This window comes from Schistocerca gregaria, chromosome 4, assembly GCF_023897955.1.
Source record: "Schistocerca gregaria isolate iqSchGreg1 chromosome 4, iqSchGreg1.2, whole genome shotgun sequence".
In the NCBI taxonomy this organism is placed as follows: Eukaryota; Metazoa; Arthropoda; class Insecta; order Orthoptera; family Acrididae; genus Schistocerca; species Schistocerca gregaria.
Window position 1 is genome coordinate 308,715,585 of NC_064923.1, and position 18,147 is coordinate 308,733,731.

Sequence of the window (18,147 nt, forward strand, 5' to 3'; positions counted from 1 at the left end):
GACATCCTCTGTACGCACATCAGCCAGCGGAGGTAAGACTTAAATCTAGGAAAGACTTCACAAAAGTTGAACGTCCACTAACCGAAAGTCAGTCTACAACTAGAGAATCAATGTGGAAACAGAAATTGGATATAGGCAGTCTGAAAAGTTGGAACATTAAAGAAAAACTTCCTGCTGGACCACAATTGGAATGGAGAGTCTGGAAGAGCCTAAATAGACTTAGATGTCAAATGGGAAGATCACAGGATAACCTGATCAAGTGGGGATACGCCGAAGAAGAGCCCTGCCAATGTGGAGGAAAACAAACCATGACACACCTGCTGACCTGTCCATCTTTGCTGGCCCCATGCACTTTCCAAGACCTGTGGTTGGCCAATGACGCTGCAGTGAAGTGTGCCGAACACTGGAGAGAGATATGAGCCTTGCTTTAGACAATAATGACGACTTATAATATGTGAAGATCATGACTGTATATATGAATGTAGAACTATCATTTACTTGTATTTGTAATCTAGTATATATAGTGTATTAATTAGTTACAGATGTAGCTCAGACATGATTAAATAAATAAATAAAATAAATAAATAAATAAATTTGATCATAATATTATTAACAAATAATAATAAAAATAATAATATTTATATGAATATATCATTATTTCTAATGATAATTGATATAAAAAACAAGTGAAAAACAAACAATGTTAAATAAAATATGTGATCTTTTTTCACTCATTATAATATTTGATAAATGAAATTCACTAAAGCATCTGATAACAATCCACAATTAAACAAAGCATATACAGCAAGAACTGTTTGTAGGTTATAATATGATTGGATGGTCTAGCGCAGCTTCATAAAAATTATACATCAGAGGGCACTGTAATACGTTGAAAAAATGCAACCCATTGTACTTATGGAAGTTTAATTAAGTCTCCCTGGTTATACGTTGCCGTGTAACTATGCATGGATTGGATAAATTCTCTCTCTTTTTAATTTCAATTGTTCCTTTTCACTATCTGATATTGAGGGGCTCTATTTCCTTAACGTTAACATATTGAGTGGTTCGACTGTACTTTCAAATAACTTACCAGACAGAATGGCTGCTGATGTAAGAAGCACAAAATCAAGACAAAAAAGTCCTTCAGGTATATAAAGTGCACAGACACACAAAAACATAACACACACAGCATGTGTTGCATGTGATTGTTGCTGCTAGACTGAAATTTTCGTTGTAGTTTCATGTATTGTTGATTAGCTATTTCAAGCAATTAATTATTACAGCATTATTGAAAAAGTATAAGATTTAACAATAGAGGACAAACACACTTGTGATTTTTTTATATGTTGAATAGTATGGTAGTAGGAATTATTTGAAACAAAAATTTGAAATTTGCCAAAAAAGTGAGAAATCACATTAATTACAAATTTTCAAACATTTGTTGCTTACACACAGCACTTTAGTAATTTTTATATTATAGCTCTGTTCTTTTACTTCCCAATGACACCAAATTGAATGAAGTGATTCATAAATGAAAAAGTTAATATGGTTACAAATTTACAAGGCACTTCTTGTCTCAACACCAGTTGGTAGAGGGGGCCCACAGTTCAAAATGGTCTCCTAATTACAATTTAGGTCGAAAAATTCAAAAAAAAATTTTTAACCCTAACCATTATGTACATTCTTACACCAGATCTTCAGAAAAATCTGTGACATAAGGGCAATGGCCACTGTGTGGTTTCACATGAAAGTAGCCATATGAGATCATACAATTTAGCAGTGGTTATTCCTAATGAAAATGCAGTGAACACATATTCATTGGTAAAGAATATATGTGGTTTTACGTGTTACTCTGCCTTTGATGCTATATAATCTCTCTCACTTTCATACAAAAGTGAATGAATGAGTAATCAAACTCTCTGTTCCAAAAAATAAAGTGTCTGATAGACACCAATAGCATTTACGAATACAGATTAATTTCTTCTGACCACTTCCTTTGATGCAATAGGTAAGTTTTAGAAAAGAAATCAGAAGTAAGAGTCCTATTTGTAAGAGTCATTATGGATATGGAGAGCTAAGAATGATTCGGGTGTAAGCCTCACTGTCTTGAGAAATGAGATTTCCCTATTTATCAACTGAGTATAAGTAGGTGCATCTATTGCTGAAGCAGATTACTGATTTTTCAACAGATGCAGCAGTATTGTAAGAATATTTTAAAACATAAAAAAACTTTTTAACGTTATTTATAGATTTTTTCAAATATTTTTTTTGCTCACCTGTAATACAGGGTGGAGAAAAGTTGTGCCACGAAATTTTAACCCTTGACAGCTGATGGCAGTAGGAACCAAAATTACTAATGTTGTGTAGGTCGGCAACGCGCTACTATTTTTAAACCACAGAAACTTGGCACCATGCGCTTTGATACGCCATGGGATTGCCCAGTCACCAGAGGCTTATTGTTCTTCAAATGATACTGTGCTTCTACACTTACTGTAGGAATAAAGCACTGATGACATGTATGTGCTCTGTAGTGAATCTTACATGTGAATGCCTCTGATGTGAGGTGGAGACAAACAGCAAGACCTTTTAGTCACCTGAGGTATCACATTGGGCAGTGAAGGGGTGAGGGACATTTTTATGTGTGAACCGAAAACCATAGCACTGCCCATCAACCGATTAATGGCAGCAGGGCAGTCCCACGGCTAATTGGAGCACATGGCACCAAGGTCCCATAGTTTAAAACTGATATGTTGTCAACCTACACAACATTAGTAATTTTCGTTCCTACTGGCATCAGCTACCCAGGGTTAAAATTTCTTGACACAATTTTTCTCCACCCTGTATTTACTTCTTTTCGCTTGTGGTTGATCATTCTGTCCTGTCCATATACAGCATTCCTTTAATAAATGTATACAATCTTATTCATGTAATGTGTTACGCATCATAATGTTTGTTACAAATATTCTATATGAGACATGTAAATAACTAATTCATTACCTGTTCTCAGTGTTGTTAGGCACCCTGAATTATTTCATACTCTTTTGGTTCTTTTTTTTAATGAAAAAATGTATACATTATATTAATGGATGAATTTGTCTGCAGGAAAAAAAATTGTTTCAACATTTAAACTGTCGAATATGACATCTATTATTAAATATTTGTTGGGATCTTATCACTGAAACAGAGATTTAAAATTTCAGATTAAGTCGACTGATTTACTTCCAAAGCAGTTATGTTTCACATGTGTGAAAAAACTAAATATGATATCAGAGTTTGTGGAAGACTGTGTAAAAGCTGAAGAGAAGCTAAAGAACAATGCAAAGACAAATTTTTTCAGGTTTGTGCCTGTAAATATAATTAAAGTAAATAATAAATGTGTTTTTTGGGAAGAATGGGTGTATTTGTGTGAAGCAAATCTTTGTGTTTGTATTTGGATACTTTCAATATACTACTTTCTTAAGTAGTCACAGTGTGGTTGATCAGTGATGTGATTTGAGTGCATAGTCAAGTTGTTGATTACATTTTATGCACAGTACTTTCATGACTGACCCAGTTGTCTTCTTCAAGTGCTATGAGTTGTGTTGTTCTGTGTATCCCTACCTGGACTCCATGTAGACTGGGAAGTGATGTGGGTACCTATTACATCCTTAAGGACAATTTACTTTCTGAGCCCACACCGTTACAGAATAAAATGCACATTCTCTTGGTGTTTTCTGGCTCTGACAGATGTGAGGGCTTGTGAGATCTTAATAAACTGAATGCATAACAAAACCTAACAGAGGTTTCAATTTAAAAAAGGCCCGGAACTCAGTTTATTAAAATCTCACTAGCCGTTGCATCCAACAGAGCAGGAAATCCTGAGAGAATGCATGTTTTGCAGAACCAGATCTGTAAAACAAATTAACATCAAAATTTATAGTGGATTCCAGGAATTGAACTTGGCTAAAAATAGTGGTGAAACACCAGCGACATCTTGTGAAGAAACCTGGTGAGCATCACCAAACTCAAGAATTGAAGAGCAGAGAGGGGAGCGGGTCTGAGCAGAGGGCAACACATCAGTGATACTGACAATGGGATTGAGTATTGTGACAGTCAAATGCTATGGTAAAAAATGTCACATGGTATTACAAACTTCACTCAGCAATCACCTACTGTAATGTGTAGAACAAAGTGTAAAATACTGCTTACTTGACAAATGAAGTTTGAGCGAACAAGTCTGTTTTGTGGTGTTTACTGTTTTTAAGAACCACAGACTCTGCTGTGACCTACTGCTTTGTAAGGTAGAAGCTCTGACAATACCATATTCGGTTGTACTTCATACCTCAGTTCTTGTCTATGGTACCAGCACTTTGGCCTCTGCAATGATATAGCAGGTTATTTGGAACAGTTTTGCAACTTCCCCTCATTTCAACAATGCCTGAAAATCCACTGCCTTGTGGTAACTGTTTATTAATTCCAATACTAAATTGTTGTCAATAACTAATACATTTACTATTTTTGCATTAGAAATAAAGTTGACAAATAGTGTTAAAAATCTGGTATAAGCCATTAGTACTTTTCTCTATAATTTGCTACTCAAATAGTGGAATTCCATTTTATAGTAAACTTCCTATTAAATAAGTTTTTGAACTGCAAAAACATTTTCAGTTCATTTAGTCAATAAGTGTACCAAATGGTAAATTCTTTTAGCAATCTACGCCATTTTGAAAAAGATTACAAAACACACACATTTATAATGGGATCTACTTCTACAATTAATGATTTATAAATTGACAGTGGCAGTTTGTTGTAATAACATTTCCAAAAATAGTGTTTAAATGTTGACCGTATTTTACATTTGTAAAAACATAATGAGAAATAAAAATTAGATATAAACACATTTGTGATTTATGTTAAAGGATGCATACTTTTTAAAAAGTAATTCCAAACTTTAGAGCATTTTTGTAGTAGTTTGTTGAATTTCTGAGGTTTTAATAACTATTTTTTGAATGTTTGATAGCTAAAGAATACAGACAAATAGTGAGAAAACTACAATCCAAAGTATTTCTGTTTGGATAGCCATCCTTGTACCTTTGAAAATTGATGGTGGTACCATGAACAGAACCTGATCTCCAGAGTAGTTGTCAGGTGCACTAATGTCAACACTGTGGTGATAGTCCAAAGCAGTGGCTGAAATTGAAAAGAAATAATCCCTTTACGAAGGAAGCCACATGTAAAGTAGAATCGTACACAAGCTATGAATCATAACATCAATTTCTGTAAGTGATCTGATTTACCTACAAAGAAATCACTTACACTTTAGTTAAATTCTTCTTTTCTTGGACAAGTACAACTTCTCTATGATATTACTGTAAAAAGGGGCTTGATCTTCAGAATGATAAAGTGTTTTTTTTCAGTGGAATATAGACTGAAGTCACTGAGCCTTACTTCTGAGTGTGTGCTTCTTAGATATGTGTTGATTCTTCTATGAGCTAAAAAAGACTGTTCCACTGAATATGTAATACATGGAATTGTCAGCGTCAAAGCTATTAATTTATGCACTTCACTGAATTAACAGACAAAATATGTGGTTAACAATTCATTATAATACGAACACAACCAAACAAAATTGATAATTAAACTTGTGATATCACTGTGTTTGCCTTTGTAGCTGAGCAGTCAACACAACTGACGGCACCTTAGAGACTATCTGTTTGATTCTTGGCACTCCCAAGGGTTTTCCTTGATGGGAGGACTACTGCACAAGAAAATCAGCATTTGGCTGAGAACTTAGAAGTTATTAGATGGAAAGCAGTATCTTAATTCAGATGGCAGCATTAATGACTTAGATAGTTGTGTGTTGATCACATGCCCATATCTTACTGATTTTCATTCATGCCATTGTTGACAACGTGTGTGAACTCCTAAACCGGATAGTAAAGCTAAAAAAGTAATGTAGACATTTGTGGTTAGGAAAAGAGTGAGTTGACATGACAGTCATTAGCTATCTCTTGTGACATTGTCGTGGCCACTAAAAAAATCTGTAGAAAATATAATTTCTAACTAAACTAATTGTTAAATGTGTTTTGTCATTGGCTTTAGTTGAAAATCACTTATTTGACATGAATATGCAGATAAGGTTGTTTTAAAACTGAACCACAGCAAAATGTTATGAGTAAATCTCAGTAAAACATGTATTACTGTTCAAGAAACAAAGGAGTGACAATATCTACTTTTCCAAATAAAATGGTAAATTAATTGTTTTTTTTATTACTAAATGTTATGATGAGAGAAAAGTACAGATAGAAAGGTAATACCTAACATAAACTTTAAAGAGAATGGTTGTGGAGAATTTGAGAAATAGGACTGAACTGAACAAAAGAGGAAGAAACCAGTGAACAGTAACAGTAAGCCAGCCAACTTCTATGATACTCTTTAAAGCCAGTTTTTCAGTGCTTGTTTTCTATCATTATTCAGTTTGGGCAAAAGTCTATTGATTCAATAAATCTAAGTATATGATTGATGGAAGTGAAGAACTTGAAGTGAATATAAGTAGTGAAATGTACCTTGAGGAGAGATGTTCTTAAGATGCATGAAGAATCTGGGAGTGCAGGGAATAATAGCTTTTTCATATTGTCAGATCACTTTATAGTTAAGGAGTTTTCCAGCTGTATCTTAACAAGGTTATAAGTACTTTCACTAACATTGTTGAATACAGTGAAAAAGTGGGTGCAATGAAATGAGAACAAATGTATGTAGTATGTTAGATACCAAATTTTTCGTAAAAAATGTTATTGTAAAACTGTTAGTAGTTTGACGAAGTACAAATTTTTCAGTACTGGATTACTGATGTGTCTCTGTCTCAGTCAGTAAAATATTTAAACATATCAGGAATATACTTAAGATGTGGCAAAAGGTTAAATGATTTCAGTCTCACATATACCATATTCAAACATATTAAACAGTGGCTTAGTTGAAAACCTCAAGTATTTGTTATGGTTTTTTTACTATGGACATAAAGCACAAGGCCACACGAATTTTCAACAGAATCTTACCCACACTCAGCAAGTTTGTATTTGCAATTATCTGATTCCAATCATAGACCTTCTGCTATAATAGACATGCATCGCTATTCTGCTCTCTCATTATATGATGAATTTCATCACTAGGCAGAGATAGAATAACAGAGTACTGTTCATCCTTCGTGTAAGCTCTTGTAAGAGCCTCCATATGTACACTTTTCTCACAGCGTTGATTGGGTATTTGCACAGTGCTGCTACCCAGTGGACATCCAGCACACTGTTAACAACATGTTTCTCAAATAACGAGCTCCTGGTGCCATATTTTTTCTTTTTTATTTCACATTTATGTTTTTTGTTTGGCTCATCCTCATATACTACACAAGTAAGACTGCTAATTCAAAGAGTTTTGATTGATTTCTATTCTGACACACTGTTAAAAATTGATTGATACTATTTGAGAACTATAACTTGGTTCATGGACTTTGGAGATGTCATGCCATAGTGATTCACAGATGTTTGTTGCCAACTCAGCAGCATACAATTAGCCAGTGTTGGCTTCACTGTATGTTCTGTTACTGAGCTATCTGTGTGTTGCTGCATTCACCAATTATATTATTCATTGGTATTTAACTGATCATTATCTCTGTCATGCACAATGCTGCTCTTGTGGAGTCTCAAAACACAGATTTGCGTTGTTTGCACTGTGTACTTACGGTGCATGGAGGTGGAGTGTGTTTCCGCAGCACCCCACCTCTCCTTCCAGCAAACCCTGTGTGCGCTCTTTGCTCCCTGGAACCTTCTGCTTACCAGATACCAAGCTATAGTTATGAGTAGTAAAGACAGTTTCAGTGCATGACACTTTACCGTACCAACATTGCATTTTAGACCATTTTCAAATGAACTGAGTTGTTAAAAAAAGTAAGAGGTCAGGGGTAGTAAGTACACTGCTTCAGTTTCAGTCCAGAGAAGATGAGGACAGAGTGAGAAGGTAAGATAGACAGTCTCAGTGGAGTGATTTTGTTTGTGATTTTCTGTCTGAGAAGTCACAATTTGTATAATCCCACTGGGGGTAAACTAGTGAAACCAAAATGATATGTGGGGTTCCCCCAAGGAATCTATAGAAAAGATTTAGGAGACAATCTGAGCAGCCCTCTTAGATTGCTTATAGATGTTGCTACCACTTGTTGAATTCTAAAGTTATAAGGAGATCAAAAGAAATTGGAAAATGATTTAAACAAGAATCTGCATGGTGTAAGAAAGTGGGAGTTGACCATAAACAATAAGAAGTTTGAGTTCCTGCACATTAATACTAAAAAAACATTATTAAAATTTTGTTATATGATAAATAACACAAATTTAAAGGTGTTGATTTGGCCAAATACCTTGGTACTACAATTACAAACAACTTTAATTGGACCCATTGAAAGGTAATGATGTTTGGAGTATATAAAAATGATTGAGAATGTATGCAAAATTTAGTTTACGGACAACAAACAAAGACAGGCATAAACTATTCTCAACAAGTTATGACTGAATACGATAAACAAATAACAGTTGATTTAACCCCGCAATGGGCCAGGATCCTGGCAGAAGTGAGTCAAGTACTCTGGCACTAAAAATGTGGATATCGCAATCTGAGCAGACTTTGATTGATGACCAACAGAAGTTTTTCAATATAGGGGCAGCTGAGAGCAAGTGGCGATTGAAGCCTGTACTCCCTGACAAGGCCGGAGCAGCAATATGTTACTTTGTTTGCTTCATGGAGTGATTTAAATTGCAACTGGCGAGAAGTGGAGGCGGCATCTGTGAATCGACCACGGTAATGAAAGAAATGCAGAAATCTCATGGTCTAGAGATCAGGCAGACGGATTGCAATTCACTGTGTACTAGAGCCATGAATTTTCAATGTATGAGGCAGCCGTTCACTCGTCGTACCAAGGGCCAGTTTGGCTCAATTATACAACAGAGCGCACAAGAATACCAAACGTCTAATCTAGTAAACCAAATACGAATAAGTGTGCCCTCTGCAAACGAGTAGCCTGAGACATTTGAAGTCACACTGTCAGTACAGTAAGAACTTCACGACAGGCTCTCCAGTCTAACTACTTGCAAATGAAGTCAGTCTCAGGACAGGTTCCAAGCACCAACCACACATGACAGGGCTTCGACCAGAAGATGCTTCCAGACCAAAGAACAAAACCTGAGTGCCTCACAACTCTCGAGATAAAATAATTCCGTTTTCCCGAGTGCACAAACGACACTGACTTCAACCCGTCTTGAGCCAATAACAGGACTTTGGGGGCGCTAAATCTCCCCTCTTACATGACAGCAAAAACTCATGTCGAAAAGCACAAGAGTTAACAAACTTGTGGTTCTGGGGGAAAAAAACAAGAAGACTGGCAATTACTGGCTTTTTTAAGATTTCATGGAGGGGGAAGATGGTTTTCTCTGAAGTCGTGTCGCTTCCTACAGCAACAAACGAACAGATACGATCTAAAAGATCTTTGTCTAAATCGCCTATGCCTTGGAGCATGTTAGTTCTAGCTATTAGGTGTAATAAAGATTCTATCTCTAAATGTTTCACAGACACCAGAATTTCTTATACAACTGAGGCGGCGGAAGCGCATCACAGTCCTATTTGCAGTATCGGCGAAACACGAAAACATTTGAATTTTTATTACGCATGTCTCTGCACACAACGCCCAGTTTACAACTTCACAGTGAAGACGCGTCCCTTCAGTCCATCGCCCCCAGCCCAGTTTCCCACTGGTGCCGTGGCAGGTGGCTCGGAATTGTTCTGCTGGAGACCTGTCTCGACTAGGGGCCACTCTGTCTGCCCTGTACGGCTGTGGGCCTGTCCGGCAACATTTACTGAGGAATGGACTCATCCCAATTGTTTTTAACTTCCAGCAGTCCGTTTCTGTGAGCTAATAACCATGAAAATATCTCATACTTTTAGTGCCCTACCAGGCTCAATCAATGTCTGCTTAGGCCGTAAACTTTCTAGGGTTTTGCTCAAGGTAATAAAATCTTTGATAATGTTCCATATATGCAAAATAGGTGAAAGAGTAACTTGTCTTCCCCCACAGCCCTCTACCTGCCATTGATTTCTGCATGGTAAGTGTCTCATCTACATCTACATCTACATCTACATGATTACTGTGCAATTCACATTTAAGTGCTTGGCAGAGGGTTCATCGAACCACAATCATACTATCTCTCTACCATTCCACTATCGAACAGCATACGGGAAAAACGAACACCTAAACCTTTCTGTTCGAGCTCTGATTGCTCTTATTTTATTTTGATCACCATTCCTACCTATGTAGGTTGGGCTCAACAAAATATTTTTGTATTCGGAAGAGAAAGTTGGTGACTGAAATTTCATAAATAGATCTCGCCGCGACGAAAAGCGTCTTTGCTTTAATAACTTCCATTCCAACTCGCGTATCATATCTGCCACACTCTCTCCCCTATTACGTGATAATACAAAACGAGCTGCCCTTTTTTCACCCTTTCGATGTCCTCCTTCAATGCCACGTTGTAAGGATCCCACACCGCGCAGCAATATTCTAACAGAGGACGAACGAGTGTAGTGTAATCTGTCTCTTGAGTGGACTTGTTGCATCTTCTAAGTGTCCTGCCAATGAAACGCAACCTTCGGCTTGCCTTCCTCACAATATTATCTATGTGGTCTTTCCAACTGAAGTTGTTCGTAATTTTAACACCCGGATACTTAGTTGAATTGACTGCCTTGAGAATTGTACTATCTATCGAGTAATCGAATTCCAGCGGATTTCTTTTGGAACTCTTGTGGATCACCTCACACTTTTCGTTATTTAGCGTCAACTGCCACCTGCCGCACCATACAGCAATCTTTTCTAAATCGCTTTGCAACTGATACTGGTCTTCGGATGACCTTACTAGACGGTAAATTAGAGCATCATTTGCGAACAACCTAAGAGAACTGCTCAGATTGTCACCCAGGTCATTTATATAGATCAGGAACATCAGAGGTCCTAGGACGCTTCCCAGGGGAACACCTGATATCACTTCAGTTTTACTCGATGATTTGCCGTCTATTACTACTCACTTCAATATTGGTTAGTGTGACACGAACCAAAGGAAATCATTGAAAATAGTTGGAAAATTTCATCCTTATAACCGATATACATGTGGTAAAAGGTAACTCTGCAATCAGGATTGTCCACCACTGTAAGACATCCTAACTTGACCGTATTGACTCCATGGGTCATTCACTCCCATGAAGCTGCAAGCCAGCAAAACTACATGTAAAAACTTTGCTGTGAATAGTATGAATTATGTTAAACCCAGTGGTCATCGCTACATCATAGACTTCTGATAAACATTTGATAGGCGGTTAAAAGGCCTTGCAGAAAAGAAATATATCCATTCACACCATATCCTGAGGCCAGAGGTATCTAATGTCCCTGATCGTTTACAATGTCCTGGAGAATGAACTGTTCTCTGCTCATTGATTTACCTCTGGTCTCAATCATCAAACACATACATTCTAAAATTCTCAGTGAACAAGGAAATCACATGTGTGATCTGTTTGACTTATTACCTAAGTTGTGTAAATTTGTGTATTATTTTCTATGACATGAAAACAAATACAGGCACATAATCAGAGCATTAATAAATATGCAGAACAAACATATATGTCACAATCAAGACAGCTGAACTGCCACATACAAAACACAAAAAGATATTACATAATGATATTACATTAAGTAACCTATTGCTCCCACCACAAGGGTCCCTGGGGAGACAATTTTTACAATTGAAAATGTTACACGAATTGAAGACATGTCACTAATGTACACACAAAAACTGTGACTGGTAGGACTGAAGAACAGCAATTTGCACCAGGGTGGGACGGCCTGTCACTCAGCACATGATGTGGCAGAAGTGGCGGCAGACGTCTCTGGAGTTTCTTCTCACAGCATCTGGTGACTGGGCAGCAACCCACATCTTGGACAGCTTATGGACGGCAGCTGGACCCTTGGCGTTATCCTGGTCAGGCAGCTGTTAGCTGTCAGCGATTGGCATGACAGTGTTGCATTTGACATGCCACCTGCCCCCTGGCATAGAAATCTGTTCAGCGTTAGCTGGCTGTGGAGCAGCCCAGCTTTTTCATTCACCTCTGCACCGAAATGTGCCTGCCAGCTCGGGGCATCGGTTTAGCTCGCCTGTTGTCAACGGGACATGTCCCTCATGGCACCCCACAGAGTCAGTTAGGCTTGGTGCGTGCGTCGACTGTGGTTCAACGCGACTTGCTCATCCCTTGATTAGCGGCCTGGCAGGTCGTTGGCCACTAGGGGTTCCTGCCGGCACGTGATGGCGTCCCACTGTCTGAGCATGCGTGAGATGTCCCGCCTGCACAGGTAGACGACTGGGCTGCGTGACGTAGGCGCTTGGGGGGGGGGGGGGGGGGGAGGGGGTGACGTAGACGCTTGGGGTGGGACGGAGGAATGTCCCCCACACCCGGGCTGCCATAGCTGACTCATTAGTCCACTCGCTCCCTCCCTTCTCCTCTTGCTGGCCGGTGTGGCCCGTGACGTCCAGTTGGTTTCAGAGCCTGTGTAATCCTCAAGTGTGGTCAAGTGCCATATTCTCTCACAAATGTCATTACATCAATATAATCCATTTACATAAGAAGAACATGATGAATATAATCCTTTTTTCTTTACTTAATATATTTATTTATTTATCCAAAATGAAATTTAATGACTGCAGGGCCCCGTTAACGTTGTATGGACGAAAATTATGTGGTGTGAGGTGTATTTGTGTGTGCACGTGTTTTTTGTTAGTTTTTGGTTAGTTCTATTCCTGTCTTGCACTCTAATTTTACGCTGCCGCTACCTCTATACCTCCACCATACGTGCAGACTTCTCCCAATCCTAAATACTAACTTATTGTACTACCCTATGCCTCTGCTAATACTACCAAAGCCAATTTTCAAGCATTTTATTCCTTCTATACTCATCTTTTATTTTTCGATTTCTGTCAGTGTTGTCTGCAGACGCTGAAGTGGCTAGGAAGTCGTCTACTCATTCAGGTGCTGGTGGTTTGCCAGAAATCTATGAAGTGGCATTTTATGATTGTATACTCGTAATTGTACATATTACAATAATGCCTCCTATCTACTATGCCAGGATCGCTGCTGCTTAAATGAAACACAAGCATTATGCATCATTCATACATATAAATATTTTTCTCATTAAGTCTCATTCATGGCCCATCATTTCGTTTGTGCTTCCTATTTCCGGGTCTAGGCTTCGCCACTCTACCGTGACTTGCACTTGTCCGTGCTAATTCCCTATACACAATATTTCGTCGACGGCGCTCACATGACGCTGGCAAAATTCCACCACGAGACAGGCTACATTGCACGACAGACGATGGCTCAAACACACTGAGTCTTAGCGTCGACACGCGCCCAAAGCGTGGTCTGCTAACACCATACGAAACAGATCCGAACATCGAGACGCACATGCTCTGTGGCACGATTAACCGTCTATACACCACGAAAAAGTGACGTACATCCGTCCCTTGAACAGTATACGAGAACCCACGGAAATATAAAAAGAAACAAGAAACAATTTCATCGAACATGGTGATAATTGTGAAGGCTCTTCTAAGAGAATGCTATGACAGAGTATGACGCTCAATATCGGAAATCCGATAACAGTTATGAGGTCCAAAGAAATAGTAACAGTACTCAGTTGTTTGGAGTACTTAGTATTGCAACGTGCCTGGTTTGGTATGCCACAAAAGGTGCCAATTTGTTGCTGACATCTAACCTGCAACGGAATTTTATTCAGTCTGGCACCTGCCAGTAACTGTTGGCGTGAAGATGTCCCAAATACGCAAATCATTTGACTACGTTCAACAAGGACTCCTGCTAAAACTATTGGAGATGACAAACAAACAAAATAACACCTAAATAGAACAAATGGAAAAGTACGCTAAGCAACACAATATCAACATTAAATTACGTTAAACAGTTCCTCCATGGAGACTATTTACATACTGCTTGTTCTCGTCCTGTGGCAGTTCTCTTGTATCTTCGTACTCTAACAGGTTAATATCTCTCATTCCAATAGTTTCTGAAGCGTTGTTTTGAGCCGAGTCCGCAGTGGCTGTGTATCAATTCCTGTTTGAATTTTCTCTGCATGATCCCTGCGATGGGTTAGGTGGCCTCAGTTCCACATATTCCTTACGTTGGTCATTCCATCGACCTTGACCGTTGTAGGTCCTGCTATTTCTCTGCTGTTGGTCCCTAGAATCCTGTTGAACCTGGCTCATGTTCTGTTGCTCTCTCCAGTTTCTGTTTCGTCCGTAGTTGTCATAATGATTATAATTTCTTCGTCCTGTTCTATTTTCCCATGACGGCTGGTTATTCCCACTGAAGTTCGAATTTAGGTTTCGATTCGATCGACGATTTCCCCCATTTCGTCCATCGTCATTCCTTTCTGGCGAATCTGGCCAGTTACGGTCATTATTTCTACTTCTTTCCCACGAGTTGTGAATTTCATTTACGTACTCGAGTTCGCACAACGCACTCTTGAAAGCTTCGATTGTATCGCTGCATCTATCGATGAGCAGTTGCTGGTAACATAAAGTTAATTTAATGTAGCGTTGCCTTATAATTTCCTTGGGACTGTACGATTGATCCATGAATCTGTTCTTCTTGACCAAGGATTCGAAGAGTTTGACAGGACTGCGGAATCCTGACGCTTCTAAGTTCTTTTCTGTGTGTCATGCGACCAGTCTGTGCTAAGGAATGCGTCCTTAAATTCTTGGAAGGAGCGAAAACTCTGTGCAACTCCGCGCATATGTTCTTCATTCGACCCTTCTAACAAACCACAGATAAACTGGAGCTTGTACTTCAGTGGACAAGATTCTGGTAGCATGTGATCATACTGTGCCTCCACGTCTTTGGATGTAATGCATTGTTTGCCTCCTTGTAGACTTGAAAATTCTGGGTGCTCACGAAAAGTTTGTGGTATAAAGGTTCGACGTATCCGCCGTACGAATTTTCCTTCTCGTCTGAAGCACGTGATTCCATGTATCCGTGCCCAAGCAATCCTTGTACATTGTTATGGTATTCCCTTGTGTTGTCAGATTCACATAATAACGTATCTGATTTCGGTAGGCGTGTAGGCCTACAATTTTTTTCGTCTTTATGCCTCTGACATTCTGCGTGTTACTGACGGAGCGTGTTCTACTACGCGTTTGTCCACGGCAGGAGCATATTCCTGTTGCATTTGCCCATGTGCAGGGGGTTTGTCCTCATTTAGCGGTTCGGAGAGTCGCAAAACATTTTCTTCACATCTGTGATGCTCTCAAGGTGCTCTTCCGCATAAGATTGTGTTTGTAATTTGGCAACCCGCTCATGGGCCTACCGACCGTCTTTTTCCAACTCATTTTGTCGCGCGGCGACTTGGGTCTGCTGATCGTTAACTTCAGAGATTTCGGCCTGTTGGATCTCTATTTGTTTCATTCGCTTTACAGCCTCACTCATTTTTTCCTGCATTACTTGAACAATTTTTTTCCTTGTTTTTGGAGAGTTGCAAGTGCCTTTTTTTTGTCTTACACATCTCAGTTCTTTCCAGTTTAACTTGTTCTTTGGCCACTGACGCGTCCTTTCGTGCTACTTGCGCTACCAATCGCGCGCTACCAATCGCGCTGTTTTGGCATCACACTTCGCCTGGTCCGGGACCTCACGCGTTTCTAATGTCGTTTTCTTGGAATTCTCTAGCTCTTCTAGGATTCCTGTGACCTCTTTCTGCCGGCCGCGGTGGTCTAGCGGTTCTAGGCGCTCAGTCCGGAGCTGCGCGACTGCTACGGTCGCAGGTTCGAATCCTGCCTCGGGCATGGATCTGTGTGATGTCCTTAGGTTAGTTAGATTTAAGTAGTTCTAAGTTCTAGGGGACTTATGAACACAGCAGTTGAGTCCCATAGTGCTCAGAGCCATTTGAACCATTTTTTGATCTCTTTCTTTATTCCACCTATACCATCTGCGACCATTATTATGACTAATTTTTGTCTTTCCTTCTCTTCCTCCCGTCTCTTTTTCTCTGCCTCTTGTCTCTTCCTTTCTGTCTTTTGCCTCTTGTACGAATTACATGAGAGCCTCAAACTGAGATGTACCGCTAACACCTTCCGGACTACATGAACGAGATTCCGTCATTCTGTGACGTTTAGTTCGTGATTCTGGCTTGCCAATTTCACTGATGGTGCGTGTCGTACCAGCAACGCCTACATTTCGTTCTGCTGCGGTCTCCTGTTCACTTTCGTCAGCTGACTGAGGCATGTCGTCATACTCTGCAGGTTCAACGTTCGACATTTCTGCCCGGTCTGCAACTGCATTTACCTGAGAATCCCGTGTAGTATCTGCCTGGTCACCGCTAATAATCTGACATGGATCCATTGTTAACAAAGCACAATTACCTCCGCTACTAAGTAGCAAATGTGCCTTGATTCTTTAAGCATGCACTGTAATTCTGACCCAAAAGAATCTAAGAACTACTCATTCCTGTGCCACTCAGATTCTACTCTAAACTTCGGCGCTGGAAACCTTGCTGTCGTGCGCCCAAAACCCCTCTACTACTACTAAATTTCGTTCCAGTGAGCTACTGATTCCTAGCTCCTGACAACGAATTCAAATAACAGCACGCTTGTCTATGCTAACAAACACATACGTCACTCTATCCTAACAAACCAGCACAACGCCGTTTGCCGTCAGAAACATACAATCAAGTGACACAGAAGTCACAACCACAACATGAAAATACACACATACAGTAATTAAACATTAGTACCTTGTCTGGGCGCCAGCAATTCAAATCTGTTCTACCCAGTGCACCACATTAAACATGGAGAACTAAAACTTCACTATGCAACACTATCTACGATCTGACGGTCACAGAAGGTGCCATCAATCAGAGATCCTGGCAGGGGACGCCACAATGAAAGTTATCCTGGCATGGAGCGTCAAATTGAAAGTCAACCCGTGGGGTGACTATATAAATTGTTTGAGAATGTACTAAAATTTAGTAACAACATTTATTTTTCAAAAGAAAAAAGAGACATAAATTATTTAGTCAAATACTCTGCCCTAAAAATGTGGATAACTCAATCTGAATTGATCTAATGCTGAGCAAACTTTGATTGATAATCAACAGAAGTTTCTCAATATATGTGCAGCTGAGAGCAAGTGGCGATTGAAATCTGTAATCACTGACAAGACCGGAGCAGCAGTAAGTTACCTTGTTTGCTTCGTGCGGCGATGTAAATTGCAGCTGGCGAGAAGTGCGCAGTGGTGGTAAGAAGTGGAGGCGGCACCTGTGAATCGGCCACGACAGCAAAAGAAATCTCACTGTCTAGCAATCAGGCAGACAGATCACAATTCACTTCGTACCAGAGCTATGAACTCATGGTAGATTTCAATGTGTAACATAGCCGTTCGCTGGTCATACCAAGGACCAATTTGCCTCACTTATACGACAGAGCACAGAAGTATACCAAACGTCGAGTCTAGAAAATCAAAAACGAATAAGTGTGCCCTTGGCAACCAAGTAGTCCAACACATTTGAAGTCACATTGTCGATACAGTGAGAATATCACCACAGGCTCTCCAGTCTACCTACTTGCAAGTGAAGTCAGTCTCAGGACAAGTCCCAAGCACCAACCACACATGCCAGAGCTTCGACCAGAAGATGCTTCTAGACTGAAGTCCAGAACCCAAGAGCTTCACACCTCTCTAGACAGAAAATTTCCATTTTCTCACAAAGTGCTTCATAGGCGCTAAAACTCCCCTCCTATACAACAGCACAAACTCATGTTGAACCAGCACAAGAGTTAATAAACCTGCATCTCTGGCTTTTTTAAGTTTTCGTGGAGGGGGAAGATGGTTTTCCCGAAGTTGTGTTGCTTCCCACGGCAAAAAGCAAACACATACAATCTTAAAGATCTTTCTCTAAATTGCCTGTGCCTTGGAGCATGTTAGTCCTAGCTATGCGGTGTAATAAAGATTCTATCTATAAATGTTTCTCAGGGGCCAGAGTTTCTTATACAACCGAGGCAGCTGATGGACGTGAACATGAAAACTTTTGAA

General features: G+C 39.5%; 1 protein-coding gene across 2 annotated transcripts in view; it reads left to right on the top strand.

The window, feature by feature from the left end:
- Positions 1 to 18,147, top strand: part of LOC126267116 (uncharacterized) — a 75,522-nt gene that overhangs the window by 16,909 nt on the left and 40,466 nt on the right. For both annotated transcript variants that reach the window (XM_049972028.1, XM_049972029.1), the window contains exon 3: positions 3,201 to 3,337. In XM_049972028.1, the coding sequence (XP_049827985.1) occupies positions 3,201 to 3,337 (137 nt within the window). The remainder of the gene's footprint in view (positions 1 to 3,200; positions 3,338 to 18,147) is intronic.